At 37.8% G+C, this 27,205-nt stretch overlaps 1 protein-coding gene across 19 annotated transcripts in view; it reads left to right on the top strand.

Annotated features, from left to right (window-relative positions):
- The window catches only part of APC (APC regulator of WNT signaling pathway), a 241,039-nt gene that overhangs the window by 201,450 nt on the left and 12,384 nt on the right, over nucleotides 1-27,205 (top strand). For 10 of the 19 annotated variants that reach the window (XM_074328601.1, XM_019727779.2, XM_019727777.2 and 7 more), the window contains 8 exons: nucleotides 3,672-3,776; nucleotides 13,060-13,158; nucleotides 15,909-16,287; nucleotides 18,045-18,140; nucleotides 19,446-19,499; nucleotides 23,624-23,763; nucleotides 24,308-24,385; nucleotides 24,682-24,798. In XM_074328601.1, the coding sequence (XP_074184702.1) occupies nucleotides 3,672-3,776; nucleotides 13,060-13,158; nucleotides 15,909-16,287; nucleotides 18,045-18,140; nucleotides 19,446-19,499; nucleotides 23,624-23,763; nucleotides 24,308-24,385; nucleotides 24,682-24,798 (1,068 nt within the window). The remainder of the gene's footprint in view (nucleotides 1-3,671; nucleotides 3,777-13,059; nucleotides 13,159-15,908; nucleotides 16,288-18,044; nucleotides 18,141-19,445; nucleotides 19,500-23,623; nucleotides 23,764-24,307; nucleotides 24,386-24,681; nucleotides 24,799-27,205) is intronic. The other 9 variants (XM_019727781.2, XM_074328604.1, XM_074328603.1 and 6 more) reach the window with 4 other exon arrangements.

Raw genomic sequence — 27,205 nt, 5'->3', positions numbered from 1 at the left:
TGAGCTAGCTCCCTCAGTGAAGTATTGTTTGGCAATGAAAAGAAACAAATTAATAATGCATACTATAACATGGATTAACCTCAGAAACATTATGCTAAGTAAAAGAAGCCAGACACGTAAGTGCACATACTCCATTTATAAGAAAATGTACAGAAAAGGCAAATTTATAAAGACAGAAATTAGATTAGTAGTTACCTGGGGCTGTGGGTGGTGATGAGGATTAACTGTAAATGAGCACAGGGGATCTTATTAGAATGACAAAAATGTTCTAAAACTGGGTTATGATGACACGCAATAAATTTACTAAAAATCATTAAAATCAGTGAATTTTGTGCTTTGTAAATACCTCAACAGAAAACATTTTTTTCAGTCCTAGGCTAGAAAACTTTGGGTTAAGTTATCCAGCAACAATAGGAATGAGGACACTAGGATTATTCCTTCGTACGCCTCAGAAATAGCGTCCTTAGTCAGTGTTAGCTGTAGTTTTGGACAGTGATCAGAGTGCAGGCAGGCCTGTAGCCTAGGATCGATGAAAGAATAAAGGGGAGTAAATAAGAAAACAAGTAGTTAAGTGTTAAAACGTTAGTTTAGGCTCTGGAGTCAGACTACCTGGGTTGGGATCCCAGGTCTGGCTCTGTCTTTTACTAGGTATGTTACCTAAGGCCAGATACGTAGCTTCCCTGTGCCTCAGTTTCTTCATCTATGAAATGGGGATAATAGGTGCTCTATGAGTACTTACCTCAGAGAGTTGGTATGAGGGTTAAATAAATTAATAGATGACAAGTGATTAATGCATAATAAACAGTAGGTTTGTTTGTTTTTTAACTTGATCCTAGTCATCATCAAATGGGCCTGGCAGTCTTGCATGCCTACTGTGTGTCTCCGGATCCCCCATTCTCCCTCTATTAGAAGTAATTATGTCAACCCTTATCTTGCTTCCTCTAAAACTCCACCTCCTCCTTCACAGGGAAAACAGTAGTTATCATAGGAACTACCTCTCCTGCCTACTAGGAAACATTCTGCCTGCCTTCCTAGTCTTTGGATTTTCAACTCCTGCCTTCTCAGGAACTTTTTCCTCTTATCTCTTTTCTTTCACATATTTATCATCTTCCTCTTCTATGGCACCTTTCCATTGGCATTTAAACAGGCTCAAATCTTATCTTTAAATATAAAATGAACCTTCCTCAAACCCACCTTTCCCTGCAACTGTCTTCCTTCATCTGTCTTCTCTCCTCATTCATTGTCTTTTCCCAATCCCCACTCCAAAGGTGTTTCTCGGCTCCCAAGTCTGCATTCTTCTGCACCACTCACTCTTAACACAGCCAATCTGATTTCTACTCCCACAGTTTCACTGAAGTGGATCATCAGTGACCGCCATATTATTAATTAAACTGACATTTTTTATCTTCATTTTGACATTTTCCACATTGTTGAATACTTTCTGTTGCTCAAAATATTCTTCTCTTGGCATCAATGGACTTTATACGCTCATGTTCCTTACTGTGGCGTTAATTGTAGCCATTCCTTAAGGCTGTTTCTCTTTTCTGTGTACTGTCTCTCCCTAAGACCATCTCTTTTGTGCATAGGGCTTCAGTTACTATATACCATTGGCTCTCAAATGCATTTTTTCTAGCCCTGACCTCCAGACTCCTAAATCTACACGCCTACTCTGCATCTCCACTTAGATGTCTCAAAGGCATTTTAAATCCAGCATATCCAAAAGAGAGTTAATGATCTCTTCCTAAGCCCTCTTACCTCCCCACCTTCTCAAAAAAATACCCTTGTCCTCCTTTAATATTACCTGTCTCTGTGATTGACACCATTATTACTCAGTCATGTGAGCTCAGGAACATAGGCATAACTCTTGACACCAGATCTCTTCCTCCAGTCACCATAATTAAACTGTCACCGAGTCTTTCAGATTTACCTTTGTGTTTCCATTACTTTTATCTCCATCACTGCTTCCATAGTGAAAAGTACCATCATCTCACCCTTCCATTAATACTTTAGCCTCGAAACTGATCTCCTGTTTCCTACCTACTTACACCATTTAAACTTTGACTTTAAAAACTCAATTTACATGCAACTTTCCCATTAGTGCATTTGTATTAGTTATGTGGGGGCAGAAGTGCCACCTGAGAATCACACTAAAATTAAACAAAATCAGGACGAATTTTTTTTAACATCTTTTTGTTCTACTCTCTGCACTGTGATTGTCTGACATACTAGAACAATCCATGTTCCCTCCACTTCAGGTCCTTTGCATATGATCTTCTGTTTACCTAAAAGTTCGTCCTCTACCCTTACTTCGTCTCCTAAAACTCCTATTTATTTTTCAGATGTCAGTTCAAAACAGTACTTCCTAAGAGCTCTTCCCCAAACTCCCAGACCGTATGACATCCTTCTGTCATATATTCTCACAACACCTGGCACCCTTCTTTCAGAGCACTTGTCAAAGTTTCAACTGTATTGTTATTTCTCTCATTATTTGATAGTATCCCTAACTAGACTGGAAGCTCCAAGAGTGCCCAGAACAATGTCTGGTTTTGCTAGCGCTGTGTTCCTTAGCAACTAGTGCAAGTAACTAACAGATGCTCGGTAATTCATTTTACATTGACATCTTCCATTATGTTAGTGTCAACTCTTTGTGGTTGTAGTGATCTTTGATTCATTTTGTCTCTAGGTTGTATGTCTCTACCTTTGTTAATTTTGTTGAATTTTATAGTCTGATTTTCAGATGGTACTATTTTTTCTTCCATTTCTGAATTATTGGGGCTACCTCACTGTTAGCCTACATATAACTATACTAGTTTATTGATGGAAATGTTGCGTGTAAATTAATTTTAGTAACATTTTAAATGGTCTGGGAAAGCTTGATGTTTAAAGAAGTTCCAGTGGAAGCCATTTTATAACATAATTATCCATTATGTCAAATTTTTATAGTTTTTGTTTCAGAGTATTACTTTCCTAAAACAGTCACATTTTTTTATTGTTTCAATAAAAAATAGTGGAAATATTATTTTATTTCTTTGATTGTACAGTGCTATTTTTACAAAGTGACTGCTTTGTACTGGATACAATCTATCTTGAAATGACTGCTTTTACTGGATATAATCCGTCATTTCATTTCATATAACAACAGATGGTGGTTACATTAAAAAGGTTTTTAGTTTTATTCATGTCAAAATCTAAGCTTATCTATTGGTTTCCTATGACTTTTATTAGCAGAAGATGTATATATATTCTATGTTTCAATATACTTACACAGAAGTTGTTTGTAAGCTTAGGTAATAGTTTAACTGTTACATTTGCAGCTCCATTAAATGCCAGAATCATGTGACCTTGCAGAAAAGACAGCTATCTGTTCTAGTTGGATTATATTCCTGATAGTGATGTGAGCACAGCTGGTGGAGGATGGTGTTTCTGTGAGTCTCAGAAAATCCTTTGTCTTGTGCGGCTCCAATGCTCGAGGGACACACTTCACTTTCCTCTTACCAAAATAGTCGACTGCCAGCCATGCTGGAGGTCCTGAAGTCTGAAGCGCAGTTCCATGCCTTTGTAAACCTGTATAATTGATGCATTCAGAGCTTTAAAACAAGAAGGGGAAAAGCTTTGCGCTAAGAAAGCATACACCATCTTTGTGTGTAATGATGTTAACTCCATGTTAACAGAGGCCATCTCAGAGCAAGCATGACGCTGGCTCACATGAAGCTGAGCGGCAGAATGAAGGTCAAGGAGTGGCAGAAATCAACATGGCAACTTCTGGTAGCAGTCAGGTAAATAAAGTATTTTATTGTTTTTTTTTAATTAACTATTTAAACATTTAAAAAGGAATATGGAGTGAGGCAGTCCTCAGAATGATCTGTAAATCTTATCTGTTTCTAATCCTGAATGAATATCTCCAGAAGCATTTGGTACCGAAATGCTGTCATTTTTATTTATTATAGTTAACAATAATGCTTTCAAAATTTCAGAGGGTATTAGCTCTAAATTGTGTGTTTCTGTTTTAGTCTGAAATGATTCGTGTGAGTAGAATCTTTTTGAAAAATAAACACTAAGCTACATTTTAGTTATGTGTGTGATTTGACCTAGTTATTGCTTGCATTGAATAGGTTTGCTCTTTCTCTAAGGCATTCTGTGCAAAGACATTTTCATGTTTTTAAAAAATAATCATAAGGACTTTGTTGTAGTTCTTGTTTACTTTTGTACTTCAAGATTACATAAATCTGGATATCCAAATCATATCTTTGAAAAATGTGATTTTAATGCTTATAAAAAGCAAAAAGAAGTAAAAAGTCATGTTTAACTGTTATCACATCATTTTTAGCAAAATTGTAGAAATCAACTTGATTTTTTTTAAATGTAGAACTGTTGTCTTCTTATGCTGCCATTAATTTTCTATTAGAGTTTTGTTGATTTCATTCTAATATGACAAAATGTGTATTCTCCACATTTTTTCAATGAATATTTTTTATGCTGTAAGTGAATGATTTTTGAAAACAATTTCAGTAAGCTAATTTTAAGGTAATTTTTCTACTATTGATATAAAATATTCCTTTAGTGTCTATAGATTTAAAAAAGGACATGCTTCTATTAATTCATTAAAATTTGAAGCTTAAAATGTCTCATCCTTAAATATTTAAATTATTTTACTGAATTAAAACAGAGATACTTCATTTTGGTATTACTAGTTAGTGTTGTACTGGGGGAAATTCTTAAGTTATAAATAGTAAATTAGTGCAAAAGAAATTATATTTAAATAGCACGTTTGAGTTATTTCTTTGTCTGTTTAAGGAATTATTTGGGAAGTTCCTGTGTTCCTACACATATGTAGAAAAAAGAAAAGTTCCATCTTCTTGACAGAAAATAATTCTTTGCTTAGGATTAGCCTTACCATTAGTGCTTTCGGTCATATTCCAATTATTACGTACTTTAAATCCTTACCTATCCAATAATATGGTTATCTATTTAAAAAATAGTAATTGAGTCTTTATCACAGAATTAATTTATCAGAATTAATTTTAAGTAGATTAGGTTTAATGTCAAAAATGAAAACTAGTAAATATATAAAAAGATTAGAAGAAAATGTGGGTAGAATTTTTATAAACATGAGGTAGGTAGGAAACCATAAAAGAAAAAGATCAATAGGTTTCACATAAAAATGTAAAACTTCAGTACGCCATAAAATCATAGCAAGTTTACGCAACAAACAAAAACCAAGATCACACATTATTTGTAAATATTTATGACAAGGAAAAAGTTAAAATTGTAAATACATAAAGAGTATTTACAAATTAACTATTTAAAGACTGTTAGAACATGGACAAAATACATGAAGAAGAATTAGAAGGAAATAAAAGTGACTTGTAAACGTATGGAAAGATGTTTGATTTTATTAGTAATGATGTATTAAAATAAACTACAACTGAAATGAGATTGTTTTGGGGAAGCCATTGGGTTGGAAAAGATCAGTAACACTTAGTAATGGTTAGCAGGCATTCTCATATACTGCTTTTATTTGTGTAAAATGGAACAACCTTTCTGAAGAACAATTTTGTAATATGATATGTATCTAAATTATAATGTGCCTGCTCTGTGCCTCATCATTGCAGCATCTAAAATTTTATGCTAATGAGGTAATTAGTCGAGAAAGAGTGTTCAGATGTGTTTGAAGAGATTTCATCATAATATCATTTATAATAGCAAAAATAGAAATAACCTGAATGTACATTAGTCAATAAGTAATCGGTTAAATTATCAGTCAGTCAACTGTGGAGAAGTGGTTAAGTGGTTCTGGAGTCAGCAGACCTGAGATAAATCTCATTCCCCCACTAACTACTTTAGAGACTAAACTTGTTCAAGTAAACTCTGAGCTTCAGTGTTTTCCTTTTCATAAAATAAGATGGTGAGAATTAAAAGTAATATGTACTTAGCATAGTCACTGGCATATAGCAGATACTCATTAAAGGTAAGATCTATTGTTGTTATCAATCAGTATTAAGTTATTTTTAAAGTAATAAATATTATGTGCCAGATACTGTTTTGGACTCTGGAGATAAAGAATTGAAGAGGACAGACAGTCTCTGGCTCAAGGAACTTATATGGTACATCCATGCACATGTTAAAAATGATTAATTACACCTGTTTATATAGAAATCTAACTTGCCTTTTCTAATATTATAGAAAATGTCGTATTATATCAGATATTCTAATATTATAGAAATATTATAGAAAATGTCATATTATATCAGAGTCATCTTTCCCAAACACCATTTGATCCTATCACTTACTTGTTTAAACCTTTCAGTGGCAACCCACTGCCCATAGACTAGAATACGGTTCTCTGTGTTGCCTGCTCTTCCAGCAGAATCTCTGCTGCCCCTATTTCTTACCACTCCCTCAGCTCCAGCTCTTCAGGTCCTGGAGTGTGTCCAGGGCTTTTACATGCTGTCCCCTATGCCCAGAACTCTCCTCTCCTTCATGTCTTACTCACCCTTCCCCTCAGTTTAAGTAGCACTTCTTCCAGGACGTTTCCCTTGTTCCCACCTCCCTGGAATAAAGTGCTGTCAGGCACTCTCTACTATGTTCTCATAGGATTTAGCATTTCTCGTTGGTCCAGTTGTCTGCCTGCCTTTCTAAAGTCCTTTAACCTGGACTGGATGGCACTTGCTCACCGTTGTACCCCAAACTTGAGCCTGGTACCCGGCCAACAGTGTTTAATAAATGCTCGTTGAGTATTGATAAATGTTGTTAACTTAGAGAAACAATTATAAGTTTTTGCTTTAAAAAAAAACAAATATTGTGTGATCGTTCATATTATACATCTGTATGATATGTGTACACGTGTGCACGCATAGAGAAACATCTGGAAGAATGTCCTTTAAAATATTACCAGTGTCATCTCTAAGTGTTGGTGTTTACAAGGTTTTTACTTTCCTGTATATACTTTTATGTATTATTTGTGGTTTTTGTTGTGAGTAAAAATAGTAAATCAGGGTCAAGTATTCATTCATCATTCAAATAATGAATTCTGATAGTGCAGTTGATTCATTGGTAAGTAGGACAAGCACGTTGGCAATATCAGTCATAGGCTTTCCCACCAAATTGATGTTTGTATGACACTAATGCTACTAATGCCATTTATTTGATTCCTTTTATCACTGTTTAAAACAATATTACAGCTACTCCCAGATCCTAATGTAGAGGAGTGATATTTATCTGTGGGACTGTGATTTGGTTACGCCCTGATTCCTTTAACCTATCTTAATAGAATCTGCACACATGGTGGCCTCTTGGGGTTTGTATGTTTGTTTTGTTTTATTATTTGCTCCAGAAACAAAAACTGTTGACACTAATTGAAGATAAAAACCAACCCCTGACTTTCTCAAGATCACAGTCGCGAGAGCCTCCAAAGCTTGTGTCCTGGTGCACTTTTCTCTGTTGCCACGTGGAAATTCAGTGCATCCCCTCTGTCACCTGGTTTCCTGCCTGCATCCAGTCTTCCAGAATGAGCGTTACAAAGAGTAATCACCATCTTTGTAAAACCCTTGATTGGCTTCCTTCTTTCGTAGAATAAAATAACCCTTTATTAAGGTTTATGTAATCTGGCTCCTACCTACATCAGCTTTATGTCACACTTTGCGCTCACCATTTCAGCCACCCTGCATTTCAGTACCTCATATTTACCAGCCTCCTCCTTCTGCAGCCTGTGCACAATCTGTTTCCTATCCCACTTCCCATTTCACCCAGTTAATATCAGTTCGTATGTGTCTGAGCTTAAGCATGACTTTCTTAAGAGGCTTGAATAGTTCAAATCCCAGTGTTAAAGGCTGCCCTAGCATGTTCCTCTCCTCTGAAGACTACCCCACATTTGCAGTTTTACATTTATTTGTGTGATTCTTCAGTTCATACCTGTTTCCCTACTAGACCATAAGCTCAGAAGGCAAGGATTCTGTCTAGTTTTGTCCGTTTTCATGCCCCCACAGTCCCTGATAAGTAATAGATAATAATAAGTATGTGTTGGTTGGGAGGAAGGACTGACATCCTTTCTAGAAATAGTGTTTCTTGATCTGCAATTAGTCTCCCCTGGAAGTTAAATGGAAAGAGAAAGCTAGAAGTAAATTACACTCGTACAGATCAGATCCCTGATTGCTTAGTATGTACGTGTTTGTGTAATTCATTTATGAATTGATTCTCAGCTTTTCCATTGAAAGTTCAGAACCAGATGTCTAGTGTTAGCTCCTAAGTAGTGATGAAGTTCAACCAGGAGTGGGGAAAGATGAAATGGTAGGAGAACCTTTTCTGCTGCTAATAAGTGTTTTAAAACTTTATATTATGAAATTTCAAACAGAGTAATACAGTAATCCACATGGACCCCAACCACCTTGTCCTCCCATTTTATTTTTGAAGAAGATCCTAGGCACCATCATCATTTCTCTGAATATTTTAACTATGTTTTCCCAAAAGCTAAGAGCATTTTTAAAATAGATAACTATAGTGCCATAATTACACTCCCAAAAAAACTAACAGTAATTCCTTAATAGCATCAGATATCTGGTCAATATTCAAATTTGCAGTTGTTTCATAAATGTCATAATTTTTCACAATTTATTTGACTTGATGCAGATAAAGTTCATGCATTGAGATTGGTTAACGTATCTCTGAAGTCTCTTTTACTATAGGTTTCTTATTTATCTCTTACATTTTACTGCTATTTATTTGTTGAAGAACCACAGTCGTTTGTCTTACAGTTTTCCATAGTCTAGATTTTGCTGATAACATCCCCATGGTATAGTTTGACATGTTCTTCTATATTTCCTGTAAATTGGTAGTTGGATCTAGAGATGTGGTCAGATTTGGGTTCAGAGGTGTGTTTTTTTCTCTCTTTTCTTTTTTTTTGACAAGACTTTTTTACAAGTGGCATTGTGGTCTCCCATCAGGAAGCACATACTGTCTGGTTGTCTCTCTTTTTGTGATATTAATAGCCATGATACTCGGTGTCCAGCTCCATTAATTTATTAGGGGTTACAAAATTAGCTGGAATATTTCTATAAAGAGAAAATACCTTTTATTATTACATTGCACTTATCGCAATGTATTTACATGTTAATTTCCCCATCTAGACTCTCCCCCTCTCCCCCCTCTCTCCCTCTCTCCCCCTCTCTCCCTCTCTCCCCCTCTCCCCCTCTCCCCCTCTCCCTCTCTCCCCCTCTCCCCTCTCCCCTCTCCCCTCTCCCCACTCTCCCTCTCCCCCTCCCCCTCCCCTCCCTCTCTCCCCTCTCCCCTCTCCCCTCTCCCCTCTCCCCTCTCCCTCTCTCCCCTCTCCCTCTGTCCCCTCTCCCCTCTCCCCTTCTCCCCTCTCCCCCTCCCCTCTCCCCCTCCCCTCTCCCCTCTCCCCCTCCCCTCTCCCCTCCCCTCTCCCCCTCCCCTCTCCCCTGTCCCCTCTCCCCTGTCCCCTCTCCCCTGCCCTCCCCTCTCCCCTGCCCTCCCCTCTCCCCTCTCCCCTCTCCCCTCTCCCCTCTCCCCTCTCCCCTCCTCCCTCTCTCCCCCTTCCCCCCCCCTTTGCTAATGCTTCTGGGCTGCCCTGTGCCTAATCTCCCTCCTTTTTATTAGCTAAACTCCTCATAGTTCAAGTCCAAAGTCAGCACATTTCCTCGGAAGCCCTCCCTGTACTCCTAGGACTGAGTCCATGCCTTTCCGGTGTGTTCACATAATCACTATCAAAGCACTTACCCCAATGTATTTACATGTTAACTTCCCCGTCTAGACTCCATGTGCAGTGAGGGTAGGGCTGTCTTCATTTATATCCCTAGTGACAAGCACTGCACCGAGAAAGTAGCAGAAGCTCAGTAACTATATGTGTGTGGTTGCATGTGAAGTAAATGACCATTATTAAAGCACCCAGCAGCTGGTAGCAGTGGGAAGACATGCAGGATGAGTCTTTCTCTGTTGCCCCTTCTCCTTGCCCTGAGGAGTGCTAACTAGCTGCACCAAATCAAAAAGTATCCCTGGAGGGCTAATCAGCATACTACATCCAGACCCACAAAGGGAGTAGCAACTGGGAAGGGTAGCCACTTGGGCACTCCGTATCAGTATTCTTACTCCAACCCTAGATTTCCCTAGGTGGGTGTGGGGAATAAGTGGGTCTTCGTGCTTTTATATGAGGGAACATTAAAAAATGACCTAACAAGTTGGTATTTCTTAAAAGCAACTTCATTGAGGAAAGGTCAACATACAATAAAAATTACCCATTTTAAATGTACAGCTGAAAGAGTTTTATATTTAAACTCTTTTTCAAAAATTTGTACAATTAGGGGCCGGCCCGGTGGCTCAGGCAGTTAGAGCTCCATGCTCCTAACTCCGAAGGCTGCCGGTTCAATTCCCACATGGGCCAGTGGGCTCTCAACCACAAGGTTGCCAGTTCAATTCCTCTAGTCCTGCAAGGGATGGTGGGCTCTGCCCCCTGCAACTAAGATTGAACACGGCACCTTGAGCTGAGCTGCCTCCCAGATGGCTCAGTTGGTTGGAGCGCAGGCTCTCAACCACAAGGTTGCCAGTTCGATTCCTCAAGTCCCACAAGGGATGGTGGGCAGTGTCCCCTGCAACTAAGATTGAACACGGCACCTTGAGCTGAGCTGCCACTGAGCTCCCGGATGGCTCAGTTAGTTGGAGTGCGTCCTCTCAACCACAAGGTTGCCACTTCAATTCCTTGACTCCCGCAAGGGATGGTGGGCTGCGCCCCCTGCAACTAGAAAACGGCAACTAGACCTGGGGCTGAGCTGCGCCCTCCACAACTAAGACTGAAAGGACAACAACTTGACTTGGAAAAAAGGCCTGGAAGGACACACTGTTCCCCAATAAAGTCCTGTTCCCCTTCCCCAATAAAATCTTTAAAAAAAAAAAAAAATTGTACATGATGTAATAATAGGTTTTGAGGCTTGGGAGTTGGGATCTCCTACTCCGGAGGGTCCAAAGAGGTGGAACAAGTCATTATCTCTGAATGTACCCCATTACCCTAAATTTTGGAATCAAAAGACCTTTTAATTTCCTTTGGTTCACCTTTGATGACACGTTAAAAACTTCCCTGTTAGCCAGCAACCTTAACTGTTCGTCTGCTAACTTCCACTAGTAGATAACACAGGAAATTGTTAACCAGCATTCCTAAGTAATCAGTCAGCATTGTAACTGTATGTAACAGTTAAATACTCATATGGAGATTTTTGCATTTGTTATAAAAAGTCCTTAATAGGTAATACTATGAAGCTCATTTTTAAAAGGGCTGCTTAGAACTTCTTATCGGCCAAGATAAGGTTTTCCTCACTATACTACAAAAGCGTATTTGAGACCATCATTCACAATAACATTGTTAAGAGAAAATTACATTTGTAAATGTAATTGGATCCTCCGGAGTAGGAGATCCCAACTCCCAAGCCTCAAAACCTATTATTCCATCATGGTTTTCTCTGCTAAACCCCCTTCTCCAATTAGCCAGAGTATCTATGTGTGAAAGTCAGAACTAGCAGTGGGGTCCCTTTGTCCTTATGAATTTAACTGCTAGCTCCTCATTCATTCATAAGTCAACAGCTATTTTGTGGATACCTACTGTGAGCCTCAGACTGCGTGGTACCGAGAATACAGCAGTGAACTGAATGACATTTCTGCCCTCAAAGAGCGTATGGTGTAGCTTTTCCTTTTGGCAGGTTGAGAACTGCAACAGAGTACCTGTTGTATTGCTTTTTGATTGAATTCTGTTGTTATAATTATTCTTAATCATTAATGGATGGCTTTAGCTATGGCCTATATTTGATAGGTCCCAGATATTTCTCTGCAGTCCCTACTCCTATCCAGAGTTGCATCTTATGTTTTCAGATGCCCATTAAAGCATTTTTACTGGATGTCAGTATATTCAAAGGTGATCTCAGTTCCCACATTGAAAGCCATCACCTGGGTTTCACGTATCCATTAATAGCACCATTATCTACCCATTTATCCAAGCTCAGCACTTCCAAGTTGTCCTTGAGTCCCAGCATCTCTGCTCACATCCAGTCAGTTAGCAAGCCAATTGATTTTATCCTCTACATACAGGGCATCCCATTTCACTATTCTCACTTCCTTCCTCTGTGCCCTCAGCACCACTCAGTTATTGAAAATACCCTCTTCCTGATGTCCCGCCTGTGATCTCTCCATCCTACCTTCCATACACTTTTTAAGGCATAGTTCTGATTGTGCCATTCTCCTGCCTAAAGTCTAGTGACTCTGCGACATCCACTGCTTGAAAACAAGATCTTTAAAAGGACATGTGAAATACTGAACAGTGTAATCCAACCTTTATCTCCCACTACACACCTGTGTTCTATCCACATTAAACAGGAACACTCCATGCTCTCCCTATTTTTACCTTTACACAGGCTCTGCCATCAGTCTCCTATCTTAAATGTTACTTATTGTATCAAGCCTTGAATAGTTCCTAAGCAGCTGTTGTTTCTTCCTGTTTCCCTCGGTGATTTATACATTCTTCTACCCTAGTGTTTATCGTATCACACTGCAGTTACTTATTTTTTTCATGTCTTTCTCCAGTAGTTTCCAGCAGTCCTTTCTATACTGTAAGCTCCTAGAGAACTTGGATTATACCGAATTCACACTTAGTTTTGTGGTAATTTGGATCATTTAATCAGTGGAGCTTTCTATCAATCAGTTTATATTTAACTGAATGTGGTTGCATGTCTTTGGATGTTGAAAAAATATTACTCTTAGAATTTCTTCAGTGTTTGGTTACTACGATACTGTAGTTTAGCTGTCATTTGCAACACATCTTCTTTTCCTCAGTTTTTCTCTAAAATTTACTTAATGAGTTTTTTTTGAGCAGTTATAATGTTCATACTTTTTTTGGTTAAAGAGAAGTTTATTAGAAGAGATAATATACTCCAAAGGGTTTGGAGCAGGCCTGAGCAAAAGCAAGGCTCAGAAGGGCTCGCACTGCTCACAGAGTACCCCAACATGAACTTGGCTATGTTTATCAATCATTTTAATTACACTATCTATAATTTGCTTAATTTGTAGGGTTCGACTGCACGAATGGATCACGAAACAGCCAGTGTTTTGAGTTCTGGTAGCACACACTCTGCTCCTCGAAGGCTGACAAGTCATCTGGGAACTAAGGTAACAGAAGATCATAAACCTGGTCGCTTATGCTATGAATACTTTTCTAGTCTCACTAGTTAAGTCGCTAAGAACATTCTTCATCTTTAAATTCAACTAGTGGAGAATTCTGATGCCATCATCACAGTCTCTTAAAGAAGTGCCATCTTTTTATACAAAGAAGCACAAGACAAAGGGAAAATGATGATTATAAAAAGTCCCATCTTAGCGAGGTTTGTTTTTTTTCAGTCTTATCATCCACTTCTCAGCAAGTATCCTAAGCTCTAGCCACATTGCTTATGTGCTGCTTCCTGAGCACACACGGTGACTGTCCGCCGCCATACCTTGTCTGCACTGGCACACACCTTCACTTTCTACCCCGCCACAGAATGGCTGGCAGGACCCTTGCCAGCCTTCAGAACTCTTCTCAGGCTTTACTACTTTCCAAAACATTTTCTGATTCCCAAGGTCCTCTCACTTCCACGTGTAGTCTGTCTACCTCCTTTGAGTCCCTACAGTATGCATGAAACTCTTTTGGAGAGCATGGACTGTTTTTTATGTATGTTTCGCTGCATCTGGCACAGAGCCTGCACATAATGAGTGTTTAATAAATATTTAAGTAGATAGAAAAAATTATTGAAATTGAATGTTACCAGTGCTGATAAGTCAGCTTTCTGAGAGTCTCTCAGTTGTTAGCATATTTTAGGACTTGGGAATAGTATGTCTGAAAAGAAAATAGTATGTCTGAAAACAATTATTTTATTATTATTTTAAAGCCAGAGACTTTAATATTATATTGACAAAGATGAAATTCTAATATCACTGAACAATATATTTTCCATTAACTGTAAATAATCCCATTAATTGTTTTCACAGCGTACTCGATATACTCTTTCTTTAATAATGTAATGGCTCTTAAAAGCATTACTGAAATAACTAATGTCAATTTAAGAAACAAATTTTAGGGTAATCCATGATACTGTTAATATGAGACTTCATCCTTTTAATAACTCATAATGGCTGCTACACGGGATCTCTGGTATGCCAGTAACTGCTAGGAGTTATATGTGTGTAATCTCTGATCTTCTCAAAAACACTCTAAGATATTCTTGTTCTTCTTTATTAAGTGGGAAAACTGATACAAAAAAAGTTTCAGGTTGTGTAATTAAATTGGAATTCAACCCCAGATCTATCCAATATCAATACATAGTTTTTACTATCAAGAAAATCTCTAATATTAAACATTACTGCTGTGTGAAAACTGGCAACTAGAATACCTTTTCATTTTGAAGTGATTTGCATAATATTAAGACCTTACTACATTTTTTAATCCAGCTACTACCTGTACACGTATTATTTCATTTAATCTTCACAGAGAAAACCCTATTAGGTAAATTCCTTCTTTTTGCAACTGAGAAAACAGGCTCAGAGAAATCAAATAACTTGGTAGTGTTACACAGTTTGCTGGTAAGTGGTGGAGCTAGAATTTAAAAACCCGTTTATTCACAGTTCTCTACTGCCTTCCTGAACCTTTCATACCTAAGAGTAATGTGTGTTTACACAGTTAGAATACTTTCTCAACCTCAGCACTATTGGCTGGATACCCCTTTGTTGCATTGTAGTATCTTTAGCAGCATCCTTGTTCTGTACCTACTGATTTTCCTGGAAAATAAGACCTAACCGGAAAACAAGCCCTAGCATGGTTTTTCAGGATGACATCCCCTGAACATAAGCCCTAATACATCTTTTGGAGCAAACCTTAATATAAGACCCAGTCTTATTTTCGGGAAACACAGTACTAAATTCCCATAGCACTTCCTCCTACATCTGTGACAACCAAAAATGTCTCCAAAGCATTGCCAAAAGTGGGGGAGGGAGGGCAAAATGCCCCCCCCCCATTAAGAGCCACTGATTTATAGACATGACACGTTCTTTATATAATAGGCTCTACTTTTATTAATAACCTCGAGCTTTGAAATGAGTCTGATCACAGTCCAGGAGAGCAGGGTACTATTTCCTGTTTCTAAGCTGCTGCTAAGTAAATCCTTAGACTTTATTGTCAGAGAGTCACTGATGCTGAACGGTTGCTTTACAAAAAGAAAAATGGAGTAAAAATCTTGGCTTTGTACTCCCTATATGATTAGTATTCTTTTAGTGACAAAATATTTTTACATCTATAAGGGAGAAATCTTGTAATTTTAACAGTACTGTTGTAATTACAATCCGATGAGGCTTAGTGATTGCTGAGAACTAGTATAGTACATAAAGATTGTTGAAAAATGTTTTCTATTTACTAATTATAGATTAAAAGAAATAAAAATTTTAATTGTGCAAAGAATTTAGATAGACCACATTGCTTTGTGCGTATATATGTGAAATTAGTTGATTTCCAGTCACTATAATCAATGGATTATCACCAGCTGATCTAGACAAACAGCAATTTATGTAACAACCTAATTTCTCTTTCAACACTGTATACTACCACTGATAGGCTGGTGCAAAAGTAATTGCGGTTTTTGCAGTTATTTTTAACCTTTTAAACCACAATTACCTTTGCACCAATCTAATATTATTTACTCATATAAACAAATTGGTGATGATTATTTAGATTTTGAAATAATGTTCATTACTTCATCCTGGAAAGAGTTTTCTGTTTTTGTTTTGTGTGTTTTTTTAATGAGTTACAATACCTATCCCATTCATCACTTCATTAGTGTTGGCTTTTAGGTATTAAAGTCATAATTTTGTTTCTAAACTCATTTGGCCCACAGGTGGAAATGGTGTATTCATTGTTGTCAATGCTTGGTACTCATGATAAGGATGATATGTCACGAACTTTGCTAGCTATGTCTAGCTCCCAGGACAGCTGTATATCCATGCGACAGTCTGGATGTCTTCCTCTCCTCATCCAGCTTTTACATGGCAATGACAAAGACTCGGTGTTGTTGGGAAATTCTCGGGGCAGTAAAGAGGCTCGGGCCAGGGCCAGTGCAGCACTCCACAACATCATTCACTCACAGCCTGATGACAAGAGAGGCAGGCGTGAAATCCGAGTCCTTCATCTTTTGGAACAGATACGAGCTTACTGTGAAACCTGTTGGGAGTGGCAGGAAGCCCACGAACAAGGCATGGACCAGGACAAAAATCCAAGTAGGTTCCCAGGAGCGGACATCAGAGTGCATGTTACAAAGCAAATGTAAAGGTTTTAAAAAGAAAACTTTGTAGTTAGTGTGTTGTCTTTATGAATAGGAAGGGGAAATGCATATTAGCCATCTACACTGCTAACGTAGTTTAAAGCTTAAGTCTATATTTCCCTAGAAAAATTTAGCAAATGAATATGTCATACGGACTATTGTGCAGCCCAAAAAGAACAGGAAATCGAGAGAGAGAGAGAGCCCTAGCATAGTAGGTCTAGAAAGAACTTAAGCAATTATATTGCCCATCTCTTTCATTTTATAGATGAAGTTCAGGAAAGTGACTTGACATAAGTTCCTTCAGCTGTTCGTGACCACGCCATAATCTTTTACATTTGCGTATCACTCTACTCAGTGGATACAGAGCTATATGTTACACTGTTATTTGGTCCTCACAACAACCCTGTGAAGTAGGAAGGGAAAGTATTATCTCCATTTTACAGATGAAGAAACTGAGGCTCAGGAAGGCTAAAAGATTGGCCTGTGGCCTCACAGCTAGTAAGTGGTGGAGCAGCAACAGAGGCCAGATCTCCTGCCTCAGCCCCGTGCTCTTCCTGCGCGCCATCCTCCTCCAGGCGATGGGCCCATATTGCTGGGAGTGATCAGCCACCCAGCTCTTTGCTCAGGGAGACACCCCCTTGGCCACCAGCGCCTGCCCCTCAGGAGCAGGGAGCATGGGGACATAACTTACTTCATTCCTGTAGCAAGAACCAAAAGCAGTAAGTATGTAAGGTAAGACCTCCCTTTCACCTGATAGAAGACACACACACACAACAACAACAACAACAACAACAGGACTGTTGCATCACCCTACTGATTTGGGAAGTATTAATAGAAGGAGGTGATGGTGAGAGGATGATCCGTGAGGCTTTGGCAGATTTTTGTTTTCTTTTTTAGCTTAGGTATAAAGGTGAATTTATTTAAAATCTAAAAAAAATGTTAAGGATGAGAAACCAAAAGAAACAGTCCTTTATATCTGTTTGTCCTAGGGATGAGGAGAACTAAGAAGACACTTTACTGGGAGAACATTGTCTTTCTAGATTGTTTTCATTGGCTGTTCACAATTATGTAGTGACTAGCATTTTGTGCTCTTGATAACCTATTCATTCTCAAAAAAGTTAAATAGAAATTAATATTGTTACTTCTGAAAAATAGACTTGCTTTTTAAATTTTATTTCAGATAATGAGTTTTGAAACCTTTTGCATATTAAATGTGGAGGTACATTTTCTTGGACACTTTTTCTTTAAATTTCTGTTTACTGTCTAGTATCTGTCAATATAGTAGTAAACTTTCTCCGTTAGGTTTCTACTAGGTTGCTCTACTACATGTAGATGTACTTCTAACCCACATTCCTGACAAGGTTTTAAATAGAAATTATAAATTAAACAGTTTTCTACCAAAATGTATTTATTCTTTTCTGTACTAAAATGCCATTTTAAATTATTTGAGTTATAGCGTAAACCTGCAAGGGATTTATTCTGACAGACATAGTCAAAGGCAGATGAGTGGTAAACTCTTGATAGAACCAAGAAAAGCCCTTTACTCATATTTTCTTTTCCATGTTTGTAGTATTCATCTATTCAGTAAATATTTGTTGATCCACTAAACTATACATTAGCTATATGTTAGTGAGCCTTGCATATTTTTTAAGTATGAAAAAGTCATTGCTTTTGAGAAAAAGCGTTATGGTTTCTGTCAATTTCATTTTTCAGTGCCAGCTCCTGTTGAACATCAGATCTGTCCTGCTGTGTGTGTTCTAATGAAACTGTCATTTGATGAGGAGCATAGACATGCAATGAATGAACTTGGTAAGACAAAATTATTTTTTAATGCCATGGAAGAATACTAAAAATTTCATCATTGTTGAAATGGAATGGAAGGCCGCTAATTTCTGTTACCAGTTACTTCTGCCTTGTAGCAAATGATTTTACTCTGGTTTCTAGAGGAGAAAAGTTTCTAAATGACAGCAGCTGCTGCCCTGTTATAAACTAACTTGGATTTTCAAAATCTCAGTCACAGGTTGGAAAAATGACTAACGGGGCCACTCCTTGCCCCTATTCCAAGGTAGGCCCTGTGTGAAAGTTGAGAGGAATTGTTATAAAATGTTATAAATTGTTATAAAATGTGGAACTACTTCATTGTTCTTGAACTCAGTCACTTCTGATGAACACCAGAAGGAGTTATCAGTAAGATTCTCATTTAACTTTGTGGTTCTGAGTACTGTATGCATTTTCATGATAAGCAGCATGGCATCTTTGAAACTGGTCACTATGGAAAAGCATTATGCTCTAATATAAATCAGAAACATTCCCATAATTTTGGGATGACTACTCTTTTTAGGTATATATTGTCACGCACACTAATCCTTATATAACCTTCATTTGTGCACCCCATTTTTCATGTAACGGTTTTACTTTGATTTCTAGGTTCATTTTGCACATGTGGTATTTATAAATTGCATCATGCTGAGACTTCTCATGTGAAGTGATCTCTCTAGTTGTGCCACAAGCAAGACCGTGCACTAAGTTCCCATCTTAATGTAGCTGTGCCCTGGTTTTTTGTGCTGTTTATGTTACATTGCATTCCAGCCCTCCCGTTTGTATTCCTGTCACCCTCGTTTTCGTTCATCACTTATCTTAAAAGTGACAAAGTCATGAGACTCTTACACAGAGAACCTGAACAGCCAAAATGAGTGCTGTCTCCTTCCGAGTCCTTACTTCGGAGGCTGTGTGCTGGTGATTTCAGGCCTGTCCTCCAGCTGTGCTTTTCTTCCCACAGGCCCAGCAGTGGCACACCTGATGCTCTGTCCTGCCCCATCACCCCCCTCAGCCTCCTGTGGGACTGAGCATAATGTTAGGAGTTCTCCCCTCCTCAGTCCAGCCTCAGCGTTTGTGAACATTTGATGTCTCAGTGGGGTTTTTAAATGTTAGTAATAATGGGAAGGGGAGAAAAATAATGAATAAACAGGAAAATTAATCCAATTTTAAGCTAACAAAAGCTTTTTCTATGAATGTCCCTGTGTTCCAATGGACTGTAGACTAGGACTGACACATTAATCATCTGAATTTCAAGGTTAAACGTAGACTCAGTATCTGTTCCTCTTCCTTCTTCAGGTAGGAAGGCTACCCGGGGCATTTCATCACAGGAGCTAGGGCAGGGGCTTTCAGGTGAGGAGCAGGATGGGGCCTTGGGGGTGTGACTGTTGGGGACACAGCCACAAGGGATTGCCTTCTCATTCCTAGCCTCGAATTTGCACTGGAACAAAAGAAGGATCAAGGTTTGTGGATTGTGGAGAAACAGAGTGAGATAGCACCAAGTTTCTGACTGTGAGGGATAAGGAGGAAAAAAGTCCCAAGTAGATGAATGGAAATCCCTAAACCCAATCAGCTGGAACTGTTATTTGTCCATCCAGGAAGATTCTATAGCTATCAGGGTCATATAGATGTATACCTATAAGTCCTGCAAGTTTTAGACTGTAACACTAGTGTTGTATACACTTATTCTTAGTTCTGTCCCAGCAACTTTCTAGGCTCTAGATATAAAAAAATATTAAGACATAGTCCTGACTTTCAAGGAACTCATGGTTTATTTGCATTAATGTTTCCAAAACCAAATCATAGTGATCAACAGAGGCACCTGTAAAACCATGTAGGTTCTCTGGCCCTGTAGCAAGCAGGCTTAGTACAACAGAATCTCCAGAGGAACCTAAGAATCATATTTAATAAGTGACCCAGGTGATTCTTCTGATCAGGAAATTTTATGAATTACCAATCTATAGAATATTGATGTTGGGCCCCTAATAATTTATTTTAGAATGAGACATCTCATGCTAATGGTGAATATCTAAACAAGTAAGAACAAACAACAACTTTAAACATTGAGTGTCATCTTTCCATTATCTTTTTTGAATTAAGGATTCTGTTGAACGTCACCTGAAGCTGTTGGTCCTCTACTATCTATAAGGTGATAAGATATTACATTGGATAGTGTTTGGTCCATGTGGACCCTACTTTCTAAATAGGCACCAAGAAAAATGTGGAAGGACATGCTCGTCATCTTTGCATTACCTTGAAACACCCTAATTTTTCTCAGGGCAACCTGGTTTTTATTCTAACAGCCATGAATTCCATCATGTTTTTTATTTGCCTGAAAATGTAACGGGCTCTCTCTTTTATCTGATATCCTAAATTCTATTGAATGTTCTTTTTTCATTAGCCATGTTCTTCATGGTTTTGTTGACATTGGCCATATCCTCCTTTAATTTTTGTTTTCAGAATCAAATCCTAAGATTTTTAGTTTTTCTATATAAGGGTTCTCAACTCTTTACTCATTTAGTGCCTTCTTGGGACCTTTATCATGGATATTGTACACCAGACAGGATTTATGTGCACAAAGCATAGTATGTTTTGTTTTGGTATTGACAGTCTGCTTTAGAATGCTCAACATTTAGATCTCATCAGTACACAGGGCCACTGTTTTCAGGTCAACAGTGACCCCTCAGGTCAATTTCCTGAGTCAGAACTCTCAGTTCTTTTACTGTCTCCTGTCCTTTTTCCAAGCATCAGATGGTGGAATTCCTGGAAGCTCTGCCCTAGGCTCCCTTCCCTCTCTTTGGGCAGTATCCTCCACTCCGTGGCCTCAGTTAACATGTTTTTCAAATTTACAAGGTCTGACAATTAAGTTCACGAACTTGTTACAATGATGTTGTTAACCTTTTTTGATATCAGAGGGATTATTCATTATGAATTTGTACCAACTGGACAAACAGTTAACCAAGTTTACTATTTGGAAGTGCTGAAAAGGCTGCGTGAAAAAGTTAGACGACCTGAACTTTTCACCAACAATTCATGGCTCTTATATCACAACAATGCACCAGCTCACACAGCACTGTCTATGAGGGAGTTTTTAGCCAGTCAACAAATAACTATATTGGAACACCCTCCTTACTCACCTGATCTGGCCCCCAATGACTTCTTTCTTTACCCGAAGATAAAGGAAGTATTGAAAGGAAGACATTTTGATGACATTCAGGACCTAAAGGGTAATAATACAATGACAGCTCTGATGGCCATTCCAGAAAGAGTTCCAAAACTGCTTTGAAGGGTGGACTAGGCACTGGTGTCGGTGCATAGCTTCCCAAGGGGAGTACTTCGCAGGTGACCGTAGTGATATTCAGCAATGAGGCATGGAGCACTTTTTCTAGGATGAGTTCGTGAACTTAGTTGTCCAACCTCGTACATCTTAATCCAAATTCTCTCTCCTGAGTTTTAGATACATTATCAAACTGCTCATCTGACATCTTTACTTAGGTGGTTTTTCAGATATTTCTAACTCAGCTGCCACACACTGAATTTTTTTTATCTCCTCCATCCCCGGATCTCTCTCTCCCAGGGTTCCTTTTTTCAGAAAATGTCATTCCAATCAACCCAGTTGCTCAAACCAGAATCTTGAAGGCCATCGGTGACTCTATACTTATCTCCTACATCTAGTAACTGAGTGCTTTAATTCTGCTTCTTAAATAGATCTCTGATCACTGCTCCTCCTTTCGTTCCCAGTCCAGGCCACCGTCATACCTGCTGTTCTGCAGAACTTTGTCTTACTTGTCTCCCAACTTCCAGTCATAATCCATTCTTCACCCTGCAACCATAGGAATCTATTACGGCTACACATTATAATTATTCCTTTCCATACCTGAAAACCCTTAGTATGGCACATAATCTTGCATGATCTGGCCCCTACCCATTTCTCTAGCCTCATCTTGTAACCCTCTCCTTGTTACTCTGTATTTCAGGCCCAGGGGCCCTTGCACATGCTGTTCAAGCTGCCTGAAATGCTTTATTGTTCCTGCCCCACCACTTTTAGATACTCCTTCATCATTTATCCCAACTTAAAAATTATTTTCTCAGCCTTTTTCTTAATCCTCCTCAGTCCACTTGTTATATTGCCCTTTACTTCTACACAATCCAGCACAGTTTACTTGTTTAATATGTATCTTTGCTCTAATCTAAGCTCCATCAAGACAGTGACTATTCACTGATACGTACCTATTCACTGCTATGTATTTTTGCATCATTATGGGTGGGTGAAGGAAAATCCTCCTAAATGTGGTTTGGATTTTCCTTAACCAAATTAATTTTCACTTACCTACATTCATCTGTCATTTCTGCTAATCATAAAAATGTATATGAATCTTCCTATATAGTTAAATCCCCTTACCTGGAATTCTTGGCCCAAAATAGAACTTTGTCTGTTTTGTAAACTTGTAGATTGCTCTACATATTGACCCTTCTAGATTATTTGCAAAAATATTAAATGTACAGGTTCTGTCAGATTAATGACCTGATTTATTAGACTTAACAGTATCTAAGAATTGTCTATTTCTAGTCATCCTCCTTTTTTCTGTCTGAGCCACTTCTCTGTGACCAAACAGTATGCCCATTCCCACAATGATTAATATTGATGATGAATAATATTTTGAATAGCCTCCATGTGCATTTTTATTTTTGTTTACTCCCTCACTATTTGCTTTGCTTATTGTTTTTACTTCCCCTTCCGTTATGTCTTTCCCTTTCCTTTCTCTTCATTTTCCTCCTTGCCTTCCTACTGTTAACCATGTGACCCTGTTGAGCATACCCAGTGGTGGGAACCAAGGGCAAAGAAAATACTACGCCCTAGTGTAGTTGATAGTTGACACTTGTGAGTATCAAAGAAAAGTAAGGAAATTTTTTAAAAAACATAAATATGTTTTATAGAACTTAATGACAAGTTGAACAGATCATTATTTTTCATTAAAAAAATAAGCTTTGTTTCATGCAGTTTCATTTAGAAGTTTCAGTATTCCTAAGGATAAGTATTCAGCAGATAAAAAAGTATTAAAGTAGTTAGGCCACTGTGTGCAACAATGAAGAGTGTTTATGAAGTCCTAATAATAAAAATAAGTTACTTTTTCTACTTATATTCAGGAAGACCTAGTGTTAAAAAATAGTTTTCATCGTTGGCAGGATACAGTGTATGTGCAGTAAATAGTGTGTAATGCTCATTTCACTCAGTAAGGGAAGGGGTGGAGGGTGGAGAAGCTGGCAGAAAATGGAATGGTTGTCAGTTATACTTTTTAAATGTATTACACAAAAGTCTTTTACAACAGTTTTGTAGCTCATAAATCTAAAGACAAATTTAAACCATGTATTCTCATTCTTTGAGATTTTTTTCCCTGATATTTAAGTTATAAACTTGATACTGGTTTGTTTTATTTTAGATTGTTGTCTTTTTCCTCTTGCCCTTTTTAAATTAGGGGGACTACAGGCCATTGCAGAATTATTGCAAGTGGACTGTGAAATGTATGGGCTTACTAATGACCACTACAGTATTACATTAAGACGATATGCTGGAATGGCTTTGACAAACTTGACTTTTGGAGATGTCGCCAACAAGGTACGTTTTGTAAGGTCCATCTCGTAAGACGTCTCAGGTATGAGTCAGTTTACTTTTGTACAAACTACTTTTCACTGACTTTCTTTTTGTCATTCTCCTATTAAACACTGACCAATAAAAACCTGTACTTCACATCCCACTGTTTATCCATATTCATTTGGTTATCTGATGACTAAACAAAGGCAAAAGATGGAAAACAGTGGCGGATTTATGTAATCTCATTTAAAACACTGTTTCTGGGAATGAGAGCAAAAAATGGGAAAATCCTGATGAGCTGTGCAGGGGTGACACACATATTGGTTGCATCCAAATAAGAGACCTTACTTTAAAACCCTTTGCTTCTCCTTTCTTGTCAGATAGCAAAGGATTTGGAGGGTATTTGTCTTTCATTTATGTAATCTGATTCTAAATCTTTTATGGGTGAATTATTAGCTGTAATTAAAATGAGACAATAAAAACTGAATTTGAAGTTTAGTAGTCAAAAATAAAGCACAGCTTCAGGTTGCCTTGTTCTTGACCCTCTTTTCCGTGTCTGATTTTACAGGCTACACTATGCTCTATGAAAGGCTGCATGAGAGCACTGGTGGCCCAACTGAAATCTGAAAGTGAGGACCTACAGCAGGTACTCCTTAGAATTTCAGATGTTTTTCTAGGATGTCAGTGGGTTCCTATCCTGATTTAAATTAATTTAAGCTGTGGCTCAGTATTTAGTATCTCATGTTTAAATTATGGTTACATTAACACCAGAATAAAGGAAAATAATTATATTGTAGGAATATCTTTTGGCACCATACTAACATTTAGAAGGAATTTCTTTATTAATAGCTTTCTACTCTTACCTTTAGCATTAAAAACAAAAAAGCAACTATTATAAGCCATTTTATATACAAATTATTCTAAAAATTGATTCATTTACAGGTTATTGCAAGTGTTCTGAGGAATTTGTCTTGGCGAGCAGATGTGAATAGTAAAAAGACATTGCGCGAAGTTGGAAGTGTGAAAGCATTGATGGAATGTGCTTTGGAAGTTAAAAAGGTACCTTTGAAAACATTTAATACTGTAATATGGATTTTATCTTTGGATACTTTTTTGCTGCCTTCTCCCACCCTTGAGGTTCCCTAATTTCTGACCTGTTTCTCTCACTAATCCTTAGTCTAGACTTCTCCAAACTCCTTAAGTATAAAGATAGAGGAGATTGCGTGTTGGCCTAGTGTGAGTCAGGGTTTCCCAGACTCAGCACTGTTGATATCGTGGACCAGATAATTCCTTGTTTGGGGTGCTAACCTGTGCCTTGTAGGAGGTGTAGCCATTGTCCATTAAATTTCAATAAACCCTCCCCTCAGTCGTGACAGTCAGAAATGTCTCCGGATATCAAATATCCCCCAGGAGGCAAGAGGGACAGAATCACCCCCAGTTAAGAATCATCTGGAAAATGCAAGAAAATCAACTGAAAAATTATTAGAAATAGGTAATGTATTTAACCAAATAACATTTGGTTATAAAGATAATATTCAAATATATTTAAGGTCTACATAAAGATACCTTTAAAATGCTACTGAATTGGAAGAACACTATACTGACGCTACAGAAAAGAAGACATTTGAATGGCCAATAAGCACTTGAAAAGATACTCAACAACATTAGTTATCAGGGAAATACAAATTAAATGTGCAGTGAGATACCATTACACATATTTGTTAAAATTTTAAAAACTGACTAAGTGTAGTCAAGGATGTTGAGCAGCTGGAATTCTCATGCTCTGCTGGTGGGAATGGAAAACGGGGTAACCACTTTGGAGAACATTTGTCAGTGTTTTGAAGTTAAACCTACACCTAACTTACTACCCAGCCAGTCTACTCCTAAGTATTTACCTGAGAGGAACAAAGATCTATGTCCCCACAAGGACTTGCACACAGATGTTCACAACGATATTATTTGTGATCGCCGAAAACGAGAAATGGCTCTCATGTTCATCAACAGGGAAACGGGCAAACAAATTGTGGAATATCACACTGGAATACTGTTGGGCTATAAAAAGAATGAACTATTGATACATGCAATAATCTATACTGACAGAAAACAGATCACTAGTTGCCTGGGGTTAGGGGTGGATTATAAGGGACACTAGGAAATTTGGGAGGATGAAATAAATGTTTGTTATCTTGATTGGAGTGATGATGGTTTCATGAGTGTACACATCAAAAGGGATCAAATTGCACACTTGAAATATGTGCAGTTTATTACTCTCTAGTTCTACCTCAATAAAATTAGACCAAAACAGTTAGTACTGTGCACACTTTAAGACTCCTAATCTAATCAAACATGTATATTTTCAGAAAAATCTAATGTGTTTGTATATATTATGGGAACTTGTACTGCTGTTGAATCGTTCATGATTTTATTATCTCTCACGGACCTCAGAGATTTACATACAGACTAATTGTTACAAACCAAGAAAGCTAGATTAAAAAAACCACATCCTACTGGGGAAGGTAAAAGAAGACCGTAATAACTGGAAAGACATACCCTATTCTTATAAAAGAGGAGTGGTATTTTAAAAATCATTTCTCCCTAAATTCATATGTAAATTTTTAATGTAAGTCCAATCTTGGAAAAACTAGCCAACCAGAAATCTGTAATACCCAATTCTGGTTTGGGCCTGCTTCTGGTTGGCAGTATTAGAATTTATCTGTTCCCTCTTGTTCTTCATTCAATGCAACAGTCATTCTCTTTGTCATTTTAATTCATCGTCTTTTCCTTCTCAACATCCTTTACTACTAATGACCAGGAGAATCAGAACTGATTAGTCAAATCAGAATTTGATTAATTTCAGGTGGCAACAATCTTTCCTTTAGAGTACTTTGTTTCATGTATGGTTTTGCATCTCCCCAACCCCCAAGAAAATTGTTAGCACCTTCAAAGCAGGTACCAGTTTGTTATGTTTGTATCCTCTGGAGTACCTCTAATTGTGATGGGCATAGAGTAGATTTCTAATGGATGTTTATTCCTTGATTGTTTGTAGTAAGAGGAAAGACTGGCATCAGGATCATGGCTGGTTTTGACCAAATATCCTTAATTGTACATGCAGAGTATTTCTGTGGCAATTACAGTTTGACAGTTTCCAGCAAGATCTAGTTTTTGTAATTACTTTGTTTCTTTGGGAATTTTAAGAATTGGAGTTTTTCCACTATGCTTTCATTTTAATAAGGTATATTGTTCCTCTGAAATCAACTACATATAAATACATATGTGGTTTTTATACAAACAGAATATTCTACATACTGCTCTGCAACTTGCTCTTTTCATTTAATAGCATTTCTTAGATATCTTTCCATATCAACATATAGAGGTTTTTTTGTAGTTTCTATTATCCTGAAAATGTTAGCTTTTCATAATGCACTTCAGTTCTGTTTTATATTCTAATATAAGCTCTGGTAAGATA

This window comes from Rhinolophus sinicus, linkage group LG03 (assembly GCF_036562045.2).
Source record: "Rhinolophus sinicus isolate RSC01 linkage group LG03, ASM3656204v1, whole genome shotgun sequence".
NCBI classification, from domain to species: domain Eukaryota; kingdom Metazoa; phylum Chordata; class Mammalia; order Chiroptera; family Rhinolophidae; genus Rhinolophus; species Rhinolophus sinicus.
This window is presented reverse-complemented; position numbering and strand designations above follow the sequence as displayed.